Below are 16,638 nucleotides of genomic sequence, written 5' to 3' on the forward strand. Positions count from 1 at the left end.
AGTAGAAACCAGTGGGAAATGGTCAAGGGTTGAATTTAACCCAATCTGCTGTACTGTTCAGTAAGCTTTATTAGCCTTATTATATATTAATAGATTTGGGATAAGTGAGGTAAGATGAACCCTATTACAGGGTTTTTAGGAATCATGAAAGCAGTGTAGTCATAAAGGTAACAGTTACTTGTCCTAGGATTCAAGTCCCACTTTAACATATTCACATGTGTAAGGACTCCAATCACACTCTACGGCACCATCAGGGTAACACAGTGATGAAGGTTTTGAGCAGAGAGCCTACCACTGAATAATTTCACATCTGGCTTCCTGCATACTGTGGTTGCTACCTGTATAGGTTCACATGGACCTGAAAAGGTCAGTATGTCTAATTCTTATATTAAAAACTTCTTTAAATTTTTAGGAAAAAAATCAATAAATCAGAAAAAGTGCTAGCTTCCCTAATGTCTTCTAATAATTTTATTAGAAGAGCACTTGTCACATGAAATTCACTTTCCATATGTAATCACATACACACTGCAATAAGCATGTAATGCAACACTGCCATCTTTCGTTCAGGAGCTAAAACTACATCACATCTTTAATCAAAATCCATTATAGTTCAAATGAAAGGGTTTGATCCCCACACTTAAAGAGAACAACAGAAAAAAAAAGATTTTCAAAAGTTAAGTTTTTATGGTAATTGTTAAGCAATTATCAATTTTCTGAAAAAAGTCTGGATATATACTGATTTACACTATTAAAAGTTCTGAAATAATGTAAGTAAAAAATATGTGAGGCATTGGGCTGGAGAGATGGCTTAGCGGTTAAGCGCTTGCCTGTGAAGCTTAATGACCCCGGTTTGAGGCTCAGTTCCCCAGGTCCCACGTTAGCCAGATGCACAAGGGGGCGCACACGTCTGGAGTTCGTTTGCAGAGGCTGGAGGCCCTGGCGCACCCATTCTCTCTCCCTCTATCTATCTTTCTCTCTGTGTCTGTAGCTCTCAAATAAAAAAAATTAAAATATATATATATATATATATATATATATATATATATATATATATGAGGCAGATGGCTAACAATTTAAAAAAGATTAGTCACAAAGCCAGTATGTGAAGTAAATTGCTGCTATGTACACACCACAAAAAGTACAAAGCAACACTATAAGGAAAGTCAGACCAAAAACTGAACATGTGATCTTAAAGTTCACAAGCATAGACAATAACTCCCACTTTGCTATTGGAAGTATAAAAAAACTACATCAGCACTGGGAAAATGGCTCAGTAGTTAAAGGCTTGCAATGCCTGCTGGCCCAGGTTCAATTCTCTACTACCCATGTAAAGCCAGATGCACAAAATGATACATGTGTCTAGAATTCATTTGCACAGGCAAGAGGCCCTGGCACACTCATATTCTCACAAGCACACAATCTCTCCCCCACACTCTAGCTCCCTATCCCCCTCATTCCCTCTCTTTGTCAAATAAATAAATTTACTCAGGATAGGAGTTATAAACTATTACTGGGATTTCACTCCAAACATAATGCTGAGACTTAGAACTAGGGATTTGAGAATTTACAAGAATAATTCAGACTTTCCCTTAAGCCCACTAAAAGGTAAAGATTCCAATGCATCACACAAGATCACTTAAACATAAGGAAAATACTACTTAGAGTTTAAGAAACACTATTACAGTTTAACACACAATACAGGGTGAAAGGAAAAATCAGTGCCTCATAAGCAGTTGAATGGTTTAAACACATGGAGCTCTGCACTTCATAAAGAAGTTTCCTGGGCCAACAAGACTAAAATAACAGAAACTAATTTTTTCATTGTCTGAAGAAACAAAACTATAAAATTGGATAAACAAATATTTAAAAACTAGAGAGATGGCTTAGTGGTTAAGGCTCTAAGCTTTACTACAGAGTAATTGTAAAGTGGCAACAAGCTACAAAAGCAATTCAAGTTCCTGATCCCAAATAGTAAAAATATCTACACTGGCCAGCAAGAGCTAGTTTTTATTTAGCTTCTCTGTAAAATGTTTGCAATAATTTCTGTATACAGTATATATAATCTACATGACTACTGGGATCAATTATTATTTTAGGCTTATATTTGACTAACAAAAATATCATAATTATTTTTATAAATTCCCACTATTCCATAACAGTGAAAGAATATATTGGCATAGATAATCCAGAAATCATGTAAATCCCATTTCTAATCTAAATATAAGACCTACAGAGAGCTGGGGTATATAGGTCAATAGGAGATAAGATACTTATAAGACATACACAGAGAGCCAGGTGTACACAGGTCAGTGGAAGAGAAGATACTTAACATGGGCAGAACTTGGGTTCAATCTGACTACAATTAAAAGCTGATAATATGGGCTGGAGATTTGGCTTAGCAGTTAAGTGCATGCCTGTGAAGCCTAAGGACCCCAGTTCCAGGCTCGATTCCCCAGAACCCATGTTAGCCAGATGCACACAGAGGCGCACGCATCTGGAGTTCGTTTGTAGTGGCTGGAGGCCCTAGCGCGCCCATTCTCTCTCCCTCTCTCCCTGTCTCCCTCCCTCCCTCTCTCTCTCTCTCTCTCTCTCTCTCTCTCTCTCTGTCTCTGTCTCTGTCTCTGTCTCTTTCTCTCTCTGTTGCTCTCAAATAAGTAAATAAAAATAAATGAAAAAAAATAAAAAAATAAAAGCTGACAATAAGAGAGGCGTGGTGGTGCACGCCTTTAATCCCAGCACTCAGGAGGCAGAGATAGGAGGATTACCGTGAGTTCAAGGCCACCCTCACACTACATAGTGAATTCCAGGTCAGCCTGGGCTACAGCAAGACCCTACCTCGAAAAACCAAAAATAAAAATTTAAAAGAAAAAAAGCTGACAATAAATCTCTAAAGTAGGGACAATGAACAGTATGAAAGTGTAAATAAATGTAATACAAGAAAATAAAAATAATATAAGAAAAATAAATCTGGGAGTTGTAGAGACGGCTCAGTGGGTAACAGTACTTGCTGTTTAAGCAAGAGGACCCACGTTTGATCTTCAGCATACCTGCAAAAAGTTGGACATAGCTGCACATGAATGCAACCCCAGCACTAAGTGGGTCTCAATAGTTAGCCAGGTTTAATGAGATACTACCTCAGAGAAATAAAAGAACAATGGAAGAGGAAACCTGTTTTTCTCTGTACACACACAGTCCAACAACAACAACAATCTCATCCTTTAATCCAAGCACTCGCCAACTGAGGTAGGAAGATCACCATGAGTTCGAGGCCAGCCTAAGACTACATCATGAATTACAGGTCAGCCTGGTCTAGAGCAAGACCCTACCTTGAAAAACAAAAAAGAATAAATTACATTAGCTGTGAACAACAACAATAAATATGTGTGTGTGTGTGAGTTCAATCCCAGCACCATAAAAAAAAATAAATTTCATATTTAAATTTCTTCATTCGCCCTTTCTCAATATTCTCAAATAAGAAATCAAAATTAGAAGTGCCTCACAAAGGTTAAATTCTTCCTTTGCTTTTGCTTTTGTTTTTGTTTGCTTGTTTTCTTCAGATAAGGTCTCACTATGTAGCCCTGATCTACCCTGAAACTCACTTACAAACCAGGATAGCTTTCATGGCTGTTGATTCTCCAGCCTCTGCCACCAAATGCTAGGATTACAGGTATGTGCCAACACACCTGGCATCTAGGGTTTAAGTTCTTCATTTGAGTATCATAGGACTGTTACATCCAATAGAATTTTTTATTAGGCCAAATCCAAACTGTTGGTACACTAATATTTAAATTAAATATATTAACTATTTAATACCACCTTGGAACAGTATTTAACATTTTTAATATTTTAGGAAATTATCTGAAAGACTATTTTCTCAGTAATTAACGCACCACCAGAATGTACTAAGGCAAACCTAGGCTAAACTATACTGAAAATTTCTACTGAATATAAAGCAGTAATTCTGAAAGCATACATCAAGTGCTTTTAACTTAATGGACCCAAGTATTAATAAGACTGTCCAGTGCAGGGGGAAGTATACACTTTCACTTCTCCCACATGCTAACGTCATCTTGCAGTTGAGCCTTGCCAGGTACACACGCACATGTGAGGAAGAGCAGTGAGGAAGAGCACTGAAAGTGACGATCACTTCACTGTCCACCCGGAAAACAGGAATACAAACAGTCCCTCCTACCAGACTATGAAGGTCATAAAAAGCTCAGGTCAGAGTCCAGTCAGGTTTCACAATGTACTCACACACAGCAAGTGTGCATACGTGTGTGCTGATCACTTAGTTCTAGCTATCAAGAGAACTCAAAAGAGCTTGACACCTTCCACAGCAATAAGCAAATATACCTACCATCAGATCGCTGGTTCTTAATACTCTCCTTTTCCAAAGGTGGGCAAGAGAAATATATAAGAACAGAATAGCTTGTGGTACCAGAAAATGCCCAAAAAAAAAAAAAAAAAGGATAGAGGCATAATAAAAAGACATAAGAGCCAGCCTCACAAGGAGATAATGGCAAAAGCCACAAGGACATGAGACACATAATCAATGACTGTATCCCACAGAATAAATGTCAGTGAGTCTATGCCGATATAAATAACCAAAAATCAGTGACCTAAGGACTGATCTTCCTTTCAGAAGAACTGCAAATGATGAATGCAAAAGGAAGGAATCCACTATTTAGCAAATACCATAGTAAGCACTACTGTGGACAGCATCCATCATTGGATATGAAAATAAGGAAACCAAAGGTAGAGAAAAAACACAATATGCATTAGTTATAATGAAAAAAAAAAAAACACTAACTTTACTGGGCACTCACAAACTTAGATGTAAGAAATATCAACACCATGACCCACAGACACCATGCACTGAGAAGGATACCAAGAAGACTGAGAAGACTCATGTCAAAAATGCAACCTCGGACTGGGGAAATGGCTGAGAGGTTAAGGACTTTGCCTGTGAAGCCTAAGGACCCTGGTTGGATTCCCCAGGACCCACGTAAGCCACATGCACAAGGGACATGTGTCTGGAGTCCGTTCATTTGCAGTGGGTGGAGCCCCTGGTGTGCCCATTCTCTTTTTCTCTCTGCCTCTCCCTCCCTCCCTCCCTCCCTCCCTCTCTCTCTCTCTCTCTCTCTCCCCTCTCAAAAATAAGTAAAGAAAGAAAAAGTTTTTTAAAAAACTGCAACCTCATTGTCTTCATTAAGAAAACATCAGGCTGGGCTGGAGGGATAGCTTAGTGGTTAAGGTGCTTGCCTGCAAAGCCAAAGGACCCTGGTTCGATTCCCCAGGACCCACGTTAGCCAGATGCACAAGGGAGCACATGCATGTGGAGTTCGTTTGCAGTGGCTAGAGGCTCTGGTGTGCCCATTCTCTCTCTCAATCTCTCTCTCCCCCCCTCTTCTCTGTCAAATAAAATTAAGAAAAAAGAAAAAAAAAATCAGGCTGACAACGAGGCATAATAAGAGGAACTCTACCAAATAATCAACCAGTTTTCTTCACAAGTGTCAAGAAAGTAAGACAGGCCAGGTATGGTGGCACACATCTTGCATCCCAGCACTCAGGAGGCAGACGTAGGAGGATTGCTATGAGACCACCTTGACACTATAAAGTGAGTTCCAGGTCAGCCTGAGCTACAGGGGACCCTACCTTGAAAAAAGAACAACAACAAAAAAGTGCTAAATTGGGCTGGAGAGATGGCTTAGCGGTTAAGTGTTTGCCTGTGAAGCCTAAGGACTCTGGTTCAAGGCTCCATTCCCCAGGACCCACATTAGCCAGATGCACAAGGGGATGCACATGTCTGGAGTTCCTTTGCAGTGGCTGGAGGCCCTGGCACACCCATTCCCTCCCTTCCTCTCTCCCTCCCTCCCTCTCCTCCTCCTCCTCCTCCTTCTCTCTCTCTCTCTGTCGCTCTCAAATAAATAAAAATAAACAAAAAAAAAATTTTTTAAGTGCTAAGTTCAAATAAAACATACAATTTGGATAATAATGGCGTAATCACATTCACTTCCTGGTTTAATGATTGTGTGACAATGTGAAATGAGGTAATCAGAAGTGGGATGAAGTCATATGTGATTTTTCTATAGTTTTCTGAAAGAATAAGCTTACTTCAAATAAAAAAGGTTTTAAAGTGATTTTAAAATGTGACACCTACAGCTATCTTGGTAAAGTACAGTAGCTCTCACCATTTTGCAACATACACTTCAACTTGTGAGGCTAAAATACTTATCTCTAAAACATGCAACTCTGAAAAATATAAAATACATTATAAACCTCATTACCTGTAATTTTATAGCCATAAGCAGCAAGCTGTCCTGCCATATATTCTCCATCTGAGTTATTATGTGAACAGCCCCATGTCCGTATCCAGATTTTCTGTATGCCTGGAATAGTGCTGTTAAGTAATCAATTAAAAAAAAAAAGTGAGTTGCATTATATGTCTTAAAATAAAAGCCACTAATTTCAGGGTACATTCCTTACACAAAAAACAAACTAAACCTGTTCTCAAGCTATTCATCATTCAATGTATCAATTTAATTCAAAATTTGCCATTACACACAAAATCAAGATAAAGTAACAAGAGAATCTCTTTATTTTTTAAAATGACCTTTTTCTCTGAATTGTACTTTGAATTCCCACTACTAACCAAATCACCACTCATCCAACTCCTGAAAAGACACACACAGGGCTGGGCATATCACTCAGTTGGAAGATATGAATATAAAAGGCAAGATCAAAAGTTCAAGGTCAAGCCAGACATGGTGGCATATGCTTTTAATCCCAGCACTCAGGAGGCAAGGTAGGAGGATTGACATGAGCTCGAGGACACATTGAGACTTCTTAGTGAATTCTAGGTCAGCCTGGACTAGACAGAAACCCTACCTCAAAAAAATAAATAAATAAGCTTGGCATGGTGGCACACGTCTTTAATCCCAGCACTCAGGAGGCAGAGATAGGAAGATCATCACTGTGAGTTCAAGGCCACCCTGAGACTATAGTGAATTCCAGATCAGCCTGGGCTAGAGTGAGACCCTGCCTCGAAAAACTAAAAATAAATAAATAAATAAAAGTTCAAGGTCATCATCCCTGACAACATAGGAGGTTGGAGGCCAGCCTGAGATACGTGAGACACAACACGGACTTGGATATAAAATTATGTAACTATGTGTCTCATACTGGTAATGTTATATTAAAATTTCACTGACAAGAATTCTTCCATAATAGTGTAAACAGGTCAATAATTTCTGTACCATTATCTGGTCCATAAGTATTCATAAATTTGCTAAGGATAATAAAATACAAAATACCATTGTCCCATAAAAACCACAGATTTTAATAAAATTTTTAATTTGAGGGCTGGAGAGATGTCTCATCAGTTAAAAACATCTGCTTGCAGAGCCTAGAGACTTAGGTTCAGTTCCCCAGTTTCCATGTAAAAAACCAGATGCACAAAGGAGTACATGCATCTGAAGTTTGTGTGCAATGGCAGGAATCCCTGGTGGGCTATTCTCTCTCTCCTCTCCCTTTCTCTGTTTCTCTCAAAAAAATAAATAAACAAACAAATAAAATGTTTAATTTGCAAGTTTAACAGTTACACCAACTACAATAATGTTAAAAAGATTCCTGTTGTTCTAGCTGCTACCTTCTATAAACATCAGATCTGCTATCCTCATTCATAATTAATACCTTGCCAAATTTCAGATCATTCAACTGAAAGGACTTTGTGCTGGGAGACAGCCCAGTGGTTTAAAAGTGCTTACTATGGGAGCTTGCATGAGTCTAGATACCTGGCACCCACTTAAAGCTGAACACAAGTATCACAGGCATCTGTAACCCCACTGCCAACAGCAATGTGAGGTGGAATCGAGAATCTCAAAGCTGTAGGCCAAATAGTGTGGAATTCCAGAGATCTAATCACAAACAAGAGGAGAGGACCAACACCCTTAGGTTTTCCTCTGACCTCCACACATGCCATGGCACATACATGCATACAAATTTTAAAAACCTGTATGTTCTCTATTAAAAGTTCACAGGTCCTAAATAGGAAACATTACATAATGAATGAACCAGCTTCATCCCTAGCATCGAACAGAATATAATTTTAAAGGAAAATGCTTACCTATCACTTGATGGACTATTTTCCTCTTGCAAATATACTTGGGTTTTTCGCCTTCGCACCTTTGGAACAACATTCTTTCTTGAAAAATGTCTATCCTGTGGCTTTGAGTCCTCCTGGGACACAATGTCTTCTATGTCATCCAGCAGTGCATCACAGGCTGCAGAAGGCATATTCTGTCACAAGAAAAAGAAGTAACAGGTTTGTGAAAATCTGCTTAACACTGCCTAAACAACTGTCACCAAACTTGAAATGATTCATCTCTTTAAAGTCTAACAGAAAATTAACAGAAAATACAGAAAGCAATCACAAGGAAAAACATCACACAAGTCCTACACATAGTAGGATACTCCAAGATTTACCTGGAGATATTGCTTGAACAAGTCAATCGGCTTACAGACTCAAGGGGAGGCTTCATGACGGCAGGAGAAACCATCACCTCCTGGCCAACATCAGGTGGACAACAGCAGTAGGAGTGTCCAAACAATGGCAAGAGAAGCTGGCTGTAACACCAATAAGCCCACCCCTAACAACACACCTTCTCTGAAGACTCAATTTTCAAATTGCCATCAGCTGGAGACCTAGCATTCAGAGCACATGAGTTTATGGGGATACCCAATTCACACCAACACATTCCAACCCTGACCCCCAGAAACTCACACCCATCCATGATTAAAAATGCAATGCATTCAAGTCCAACTTTAAAAGGTCCCACAGTTTTATCAATCCCAAAGCTGTTTAAATGTCCCACTGTCCAAGATCTCTTAACTGAACCATAATAGCAAAAATATTAATGGCACAGAATAAACATTCACACTGAAAAAGATGGCACAGGAAATGCAAAACAGATTGAACCAATAAAAGATTTAAAACAAGACAAATATCAAATTCTGTAACTCCATGTCCAACAACTTTAACCAGTGACAAATCTCCAATCTGATAATTCTAACCAGTAACAGGTCTCTGGAATTCCAATTCCACCTCTTCAGCTAGGTTGCTCAAAATCCCAGAGAGGGACTGGAGAGACAGATTAATGCTTAAAGGTGCTTGCTTTCAAAGTCTGACTGCCTGGGTTCAATTCCCCAGTACCCACATAAAGCCAGATGTACAAAGTGGGGCATGCACCTGGAGTTCATGGAGAACCCCAGTGCACCCATACTCACTTTCTCTGTCTCTCTCTCAATTACGTAAATAAATAAACAAATATATAACTAAAATAAAGAGAGAAAAACTCTATCTGAGCTAGCAGCTCTCCTTGGCAGCTATTATAGTCTTGGTATCTCCACTTGGTTGTCATTGCAACCCACAGATCATTCTCATGGCTCCATCATATCTCCACACAGGGACTTCCAAAAAACCCTGCCTCACATTATCCATGCCATTTCAAAAAAATAAAATCATGCTGCAAATTCAATGACCCTTTCTTCTTGCATTTGTTATACTCCATATTACCAGGTATGCCACCAACTTGTTAATCCAAGGGGGAATAAAGCTGAACTTTGAAGAGCAGGACAGTCCTTTAGCATTCAGACCCTTACTTTCAAGAGTCCACATTCTTCCTGCAGATGGCCCAATCTCAATAGTCATAATCTCTCAAACAATTGTAGCTGAGCTGACAGCAGTTTCAGGCCAAAGGTTTCATTTCTTTCTGCACCATATCCATACTCACATTTCTATGCAACACAGCCCTACACAAGTTCTTGGGATACAGGCAGGCAGAACATACCAAGCCACTCAAAAACTGCTTCTAGAGCCCTTCTGATGAAGTTCTTTATTCTCCTCATAAACCAAACCTCAGTCTATAGCTCTTACTGCATTCAGGTTTTTCAACTCACTGCTAGCACAAAGCACCAGACCAAAAGCAGTTTGTGGGAGAAAAAGGTTTATTTTGGCTTTCAGACTCAATGGGAAACTCCATGATGGCATAGGAAAGTGTGGCATGACCAGAGACTGGACAGCACCTCCTGGACCAACATCATGTAATAGGAGCAGGAGAGTGTGGCAAACACAGGCAAGTGGAAGATAGCTACAACACCCATAAGCCCACCTCCAATAAATACCTCCCCCAGAAGACTCCATTCCCAAATTGCCACCAACTTGGGACCCAGCATTCACAACACATGAAATTATGGGAGACACCTGACTCAAATTCTCTACAATAGAACAGAAACTTCAAGATGAGAGACAACTGAAGGCCTACCAACTCTACCAGCTCAGGCTGAAGCTGTGCTGAGGGCAGCAACTTACCTCAGGTTTTAGGAACCTCACACATGGCCATCTGTCCACAGCTCTCAGGAACCCTAGTCTTGGCCCTCTGGACATGGTGTATGGTGCTCTCGGGAACACACAAAAAAAGGCCTCTGGCCACAGTCCAAGGTATTCTCAGGAACCCTCAGACATGGACCTCTGGTCACAGTCTACAGTGCTCTCAGTAACCCTCGGACATGGCCTTCTGGTCACAGTCTACAGTGCTCTCAGGAACCCTCAGACATGGCCTTCTGGTCACAGTCTACAGTGCTCTCAGGAACCCTCAGACATGGCCCTCTGGTCACAATCTACAGTGCTCTCAGGAACCTTCAGACATGGCCTTCTGGTCACAGTCTACAGTGCTCTCAGGAACCCTCAGACATGGATCTCTGGTCAGTCTACAGTGATCTCAGGAACCTTCAGACATGGATCTCTGGTCACAGTCTACAGTGCTCTCAGGAACCTTCAGACATGGATCTCTGGTCACAGTCTACAGTGCTCTCAGGAACCTTCAGACATGGCCTTCTGGTCACAGTCTACAGTATTCTCAGGAACCCTCAGACATGGATCTCTGGTCAGTCTACAGTGATCTCAGGAACCCTCAGACATGGATCTCTGGTCACAGTCTACAGTGCTCTCAGGAACCCTCAGACATGGATCTCTGGTCACAGTCTACAGTGCTCTCAGGAACCCTCAGACATGGATCTCTGGTCACAATCTACAGTGCGCTCAGGACCCCTCGGACATGGATCTCTGGTCACAGTCTACAGTGCTCTCAGGAACCCTCGGACATGGCCCTCTGGTCACAGTCTACAGTGCTCTCAGGAACCTTCAGACATGGCCTTCTGGTCACAGTCTACAGTGCTCTCAGGAACCCTCAGACATGGCCCTCTGGTCACAATCTACAGTGCTCTCAGGAACCTTCAGACATGGATCTCTGGTCACAGTCTACAGTGCTCTCAGGAACCTTCAGACATGGATCTCTGGTCACAGTCTACAGTGCTCTCAGGAACCTTCAGACATGGCCTTCTGGTCACAGTCTACAGTACTCTCAGGAACCCTCAGACATGGATCTCTGGTCAGTCTACAGTGCTCTCAGGAACCCTCAGACATGGATCTCTGGTCACAGTCTACAGTGCTCTCAGGAACCCTCAGACATGGATCTCTGGTCACAGTCTACAGTGCTCTCAGGAACCCTCAGACATGGATCTCTGGTCACAGTCTACAGTGCTCTCAGGACCCCTCGGACATGGATCTCTGGTCACAGTCTACAGTGCTCTCAGGAACCCTCGGACATGGCCCTCTGGTCACAGTCTACAGTGCTCTCAGGAACCTTCAGACATGGATCTCTGGTCACAGTCTACAGTGATCTCAGAAACCCTCAGACATGGCCTTCTGGTCACAGTCTACAGTGCTCTCAGGAACCCTCGGACATGGCCCTCTGGTCACAGTCTACAGTGCTCTCAGGAACCTTCAGACATGGATCTCTGGTCACAGTCTACAGTGCGCTCAGGAACCTTCAGACATGGATCTCTAGTCACAGTCTACAGTGCTCTCAGGAACCCTTGGACATACACACTAGCCAGGCTTGGTGCTCATGTGCTAGTAAAAACAGGATAGAATTCTCAATCACACAAACAGTGAGTATTACAACAATGAGCTTCTTTTCATTTACCTACTGATAAGGTAGACTGCCAAAATTATTACCCATAAACATGGTAAAACTAATAGATCATTTTTGATAGGCAACCTAGCAATTCATTTCAAATTTTACAACATGTATATCTTTATTCTAAGGATACAAAAGAGAGGGAGGGAGGGAGGGAAGGAATGGGGAGGAAAGAAAGTAGAAAATGCCCAACAACTGAGCCCCAGGCCAGACGGATAAATCTCTGGGACTTGAATGAAGCCTGGGCATCTATGTATTACTGTAAATTTCGTGGTAAATCTTGTATGTGTAGTTACAATCTCAAGTCAATGTGCTACACTAGTGGTTTTTACATGATTCCCAGAACAGCAGGAAGAGCACTAGGCAGAACTTGTTAGAAATGAAAATTTTAAGCCCTAATTACAGACATCAAGTAAGTATTCTGAGTAAAGCCTAGTAATCTTTACCATTTTCCATTTTTTGTCATGTATTTTTGCATATGGTGTTGCATACATGTGTGTGAGTGCACAGGTGTGCAGATGTATGAGCAGGCCAGAGGCTGACACCAGCTGTATTCCTCAGTAACACTCTACTCTATTTACTGAGACAGTTCCTCTCACTTAAACACAGATCTCATGGATTTGGCTAGTCTAGCTAGCTAACTGTCCCTAGGAAATCCTGTGTCCACCTCTGAATACACAGGCAGACTGCACACCTGGGTTCTGGGGACTCAAATTCCTATCTTCTTGCTTACACCACCAGTGCTTTATTTACTGAGCCATGTCCCTAACCCTAACGACTCACTGTTCCAGAGGTTTTTCAATATCTTTATTTATTTATTTATATGAGAGAAAGAAGCAGAGAGAATAGGCACACCAGGGTCTGTAGCCACTGCAAATCAACTCCAGACCTGGCAACCTGAGTCCTTATGCTTCGCAGACAAGCACTTTAACCGCTAAACCATCTCTCCAGCCCCAGAGTTATTTTTATTAAAGCTTACCTAGATCGCATATTAAAAATACATCACTTGAGGCTGGGCATGGTGGTGCACACCTTTAATACCAGCACTTGGGAGGCAGAGGTAGGTGGATCACTGTGAGTTTGAGGCCACCCTGAGACTACATAGTGAATTCCAGGTCAGCATGAGCTGAAGTGAGACTCTACCTATAAAATAAAATAAAATAAAATAAAAATACATCACTTGGACAGTTGATTCCAACATGAGTATGAAAACTTCATGGGTAAAAGAATAGACTTTTCAACACATGGTATTTGATTTTTTTTGTTCAATTTTTATTTATTTATTTGAGAGTGACAGACAGAGCAAGAAAGGCAGAGAGAGAGAGAGAGAGAGAATGGGCGCGCCAGGGCCTCCAGCCACTGCAAACGAACTCCAGACATGTGCGCCCATGGGTCCTAGGGAATCAAGCTTCAAACCAGGGTCCTTAGGTTTCACAGGCAAATACTTAACCACTAAGCCATCTCTCCAGCCCTCAACACATGGTATTTGGAAAACCAGACAGCCACAAAGAAAGGCAGCTGAAGCCTTATCTCATACCATACACAAAAATTAACTCAAAATGGATCACAGACCTAAATTTAAGAGCTTAGACTATAAAACTCTCCTACTAACAGGGATGCAAATCTTGATAACATAGATACAAGCTCTTTGTTATGACACCAAAACACAAGCAGCTAACAAAAAACAACAGACTAGACTTCGTCAAAATAAAATGTTTGAGCTGGGTGCAATGGCCCATGCCAGTAACCTCAGCACCTGAGAAGTAGAGGCAGGAGGATCAGAAGTTCAAGGCATCCTCAGCTACATAAGAAGCTGAAGGTCAGTATGGAATATATGAGATCCTTTCTTTAAAAAGAAAAAATTACAAGGGGATAAGTAAGTGGTTAAGGTACTTGCCAGAAAAGCTTAATGATCAGAGTTCAATTCCCAGTACCCATGTAAAGCTAAATGCACAAAGTGGCCCATGCATCTGGAGTCCATGGGCATTGGCTGGAGGCCCTGGCTTGCCTGTTCTGTCTCTTTTCTATCTCTCTCTGCTTGCAAATAAATAAATAAAAATATTATAAAAAATTACAATCTTCATGCTGCAAGGACACCATTAAGAGCATGAAGGGAACCCATGTGATGTGAGGAAATACTAACTCATAAAAAACAAAGACAAACAATTCAAAATCAAATCATGTGAAAAGTATCACAACAGACATTATCTCCAAAGAAGATAAACATATGATAAACACATGAAAAGATATCATAATTAGCCATAAGGGAAAGTGAATCAAAACCAATAAAAGTTATATGTCATTTCACACTAGAACAACTAGGATCAAAAAGACCTAACAGTGCTAACAGCAGTGAAGTAGATCACTGAGAAAGAAAAAAAAAAAAAAACTGAGGCAAAAGAGATACAAAAACAAACCTTGAAGAACTCCATATTTAACTGCAGGCAGAAGGAACTAGCCTAGAATGGAGACCAAGCAACGGTCAACCAAATTTCAAAAAGTAAACGGACCACACATAGCCAAGGAAGACAGCAGGTCACTACTAGAAATGAAAATTTAGTAGTATGAAAAATAACAGTGTTAAGCCAGACATGGTGGCGCACGCCTTTGATCCCAGCACTTGGGAGGCAAAGGAGGAGGATCGCCATGAGTTTGAGGCCAGCCTGAGATTACACAGTGAATTCCAGGTCAACCTGAGGTAGAATGACCCTACCTCGGAAAACCAAAAAATAAAGAATGAAAATATAGTGTTGCCACAAAATAATAGTGAAAAACTACTAAGAAATTAGGGAACTTTTCTGCATATTCTAATGTGCAACATATCACTTAAACATAAAAAGGTTTGAAATAAATCAGTACCTTGAGTATCTACAATTGGTCACAAGTCCCCTTGAAAGATGAACCTGAAAAATAAAAGCTGATTAGAAAATCTAAGTACCCCGTAAGTTCACAAAACTACTAAAAACGGCTCTTTACAACTACCTAAAGGAAGTAAACACTGTAAAAGACTGTTTTTACACTACAAGGTTACTGATGATCCACGTTAGTCCTCACTGTCGAGCATTATGGCAGCGCGCTGGCATCGCAATGTCTGCAAGCCAGAGTCTGGCTCTACATTCAAAATTGCTCCCCCACACTGTAACATCTCAGCGCAGCCTAATTCCCCAAAGAGGAACAGGAAGGAGGTATCAAGTCAGGTAGCAGAAAGTGACGTGTTCCTTCAAAATCCAGCTACGTTTTCTGAGAGAAGCAGAAAAGCAAGATACTTGCTCGTCTGCCCAACATCAGTCTAATTACTCTTCTAGGTGCTGTTCTGAGAGCATGGTTACAGAAACACGGTCAGGCCCACAGGTTCGCTGACGCAGGCGGTGAGAAACAGCTGCGGTTGAATCCGACTTCCAAGGCCGCAGTCCCCACACTAGGAGCGCGCCCCACGCTGGGGCCGGAGCTCCGCGGACCGCGTCCAGCCCGCCAGCCTCCCGCCAACGGCGAAAGCCCACAGCGACCGGCCGGGTGGGTAGGAACTGCGGGAAGCAGGCAAAACAAAAGCAGCGGCCGCACTCGGCCCAGCAATAACCCATTTGTCACTACCACCCATAAGTCGGAAAACAAACCGGTTCAAATTGACAGAAATCCTCACGCCACTTTCTGGAAACTGTACAGGCTTCAGATGGAGCGCGCCATGACACCTATGTCCCAACACGTTTATTTACGCATGCTCCGCGACGGTAGCCCGGAGAGATCAAATTCAGCCGTTTTGAAACCGCGAGTCCTGGTTGAATTTAATCCTTCGAATTCCTCTGGTTGCAAGGGCAAAAATATATCTCCAAGTCCTCACGTCTTTACAAGAGCTTAATAACTAACTTCTGCTGAGCTCTTATACCCTATCAGGGAGTGTTAAGCCTTTATATAAACATCTCACTATTAATATTAGTAGTTTATCAAAGAGAGTCCTGAGAGTTTACTTCCCTAAAGTAACTTTGGCAGTAATCATTCTTTTTAGATGAAAAGGAAAAGTAATAACTAATCTTAAATTTTAAAGTTTAAAGCAAAGGACACAGTGAAAAAAGCAAAGAGGCAACCTACAGAATAGGAAAAAAATCTTCGCCAGCTATATATCTGATAGAGGATTAATATCTAGGATATACAAAGAACTCAAAAAGTTAAATAATAAGGAATCAAACAAGCCAATCAAAAAATGGACTATGGAGCTAAATAGAGCATTCTTTTTTTTTTCTTTTTTTTCTTTTTTTTTTTTTTCTTTGGTTTTTCGAGGTAGGGTCTCACTCTACCCCAGGCTAACCTGGAATTCACTATGAAGTCTCAAGGTGGCCTCGAACTCATGGCAATCCTCCTATCTCTGCCTCCCGAGTGCTGGGATTAAAGGCATGCGCCACCACACCCGGCTACTAAATAGAGCATTCTTGAAGAAAAATGAATGGCATATAAGCATCTAAAAAAATGTTCTACGTCACTAGTCAAAAGGGAAATGAAGAATAAAACTATATTGAGATTCCATCTCACTCCTGTCAGATTGGCTACCATCATGAAAACAAATGATCATAAATGTTGGCAGGGATGTGTAAAAAGAGGAACCCTC

The 16,638-nt window shown here is 41.2% G+C and overlaps 1 protein-coding gene across 6 annotated transcripts in view; it reads right to left on the reverse strand.

The window, feature by feature from the left end:
- The window catches only part of Cdkal1 (CDK5 regulatory subunit associated protein 1 like 1), a 670,695-nt gene extending 654,946 nt beyond the window's left edge, over window positions 1-15,749 (reverse strand). For 4 of the 6 annotated variants that reach the window (XM_004668379.2, XM_045136581.1, XM_045136582.1 and 1 more), the window contains exons 1-4: window positions 15,653-15,749; window positions 14,898-14,941; window positions 8,126-8,298; window positions 6,288-6,400 (exon numbers count right to left, since the gene is read on the reverse strand). In XM_004668379.2, coding sequence (XP_004668436.1) covers window positions 6,288-6,400; window positions 8,126-8,295 — 283 coding nt within the window. In that variant the 5' untranslated portion in view covers window positions 8,296-8,298; window positions 14,898-14,941; window positions 15,653-15,749. The other 2 variants (XM_045136580.1, XM_045136579.1) reach the window with 2 other exon arrangements.
- Between the last annotated feature and the right edge of the window lie 889 nt (window positions 15,750-16,638).

Source organism: Jaculus jaculus, chromosome 17 (assembly GCF_020740685.1).
Source record: "Jaculus jaculus isolate mJacJac1 chromosome 17, mJacJac1.mat.Y.cur, whole genome shotgun sequence".
In the NCBI taxonomy this organism is placed as follows: Eukaryota; Metazoa; Chordata; class Mammalia; order Rodentia; family Dipodidae; genus Jaculus; species Jaculus jaculus.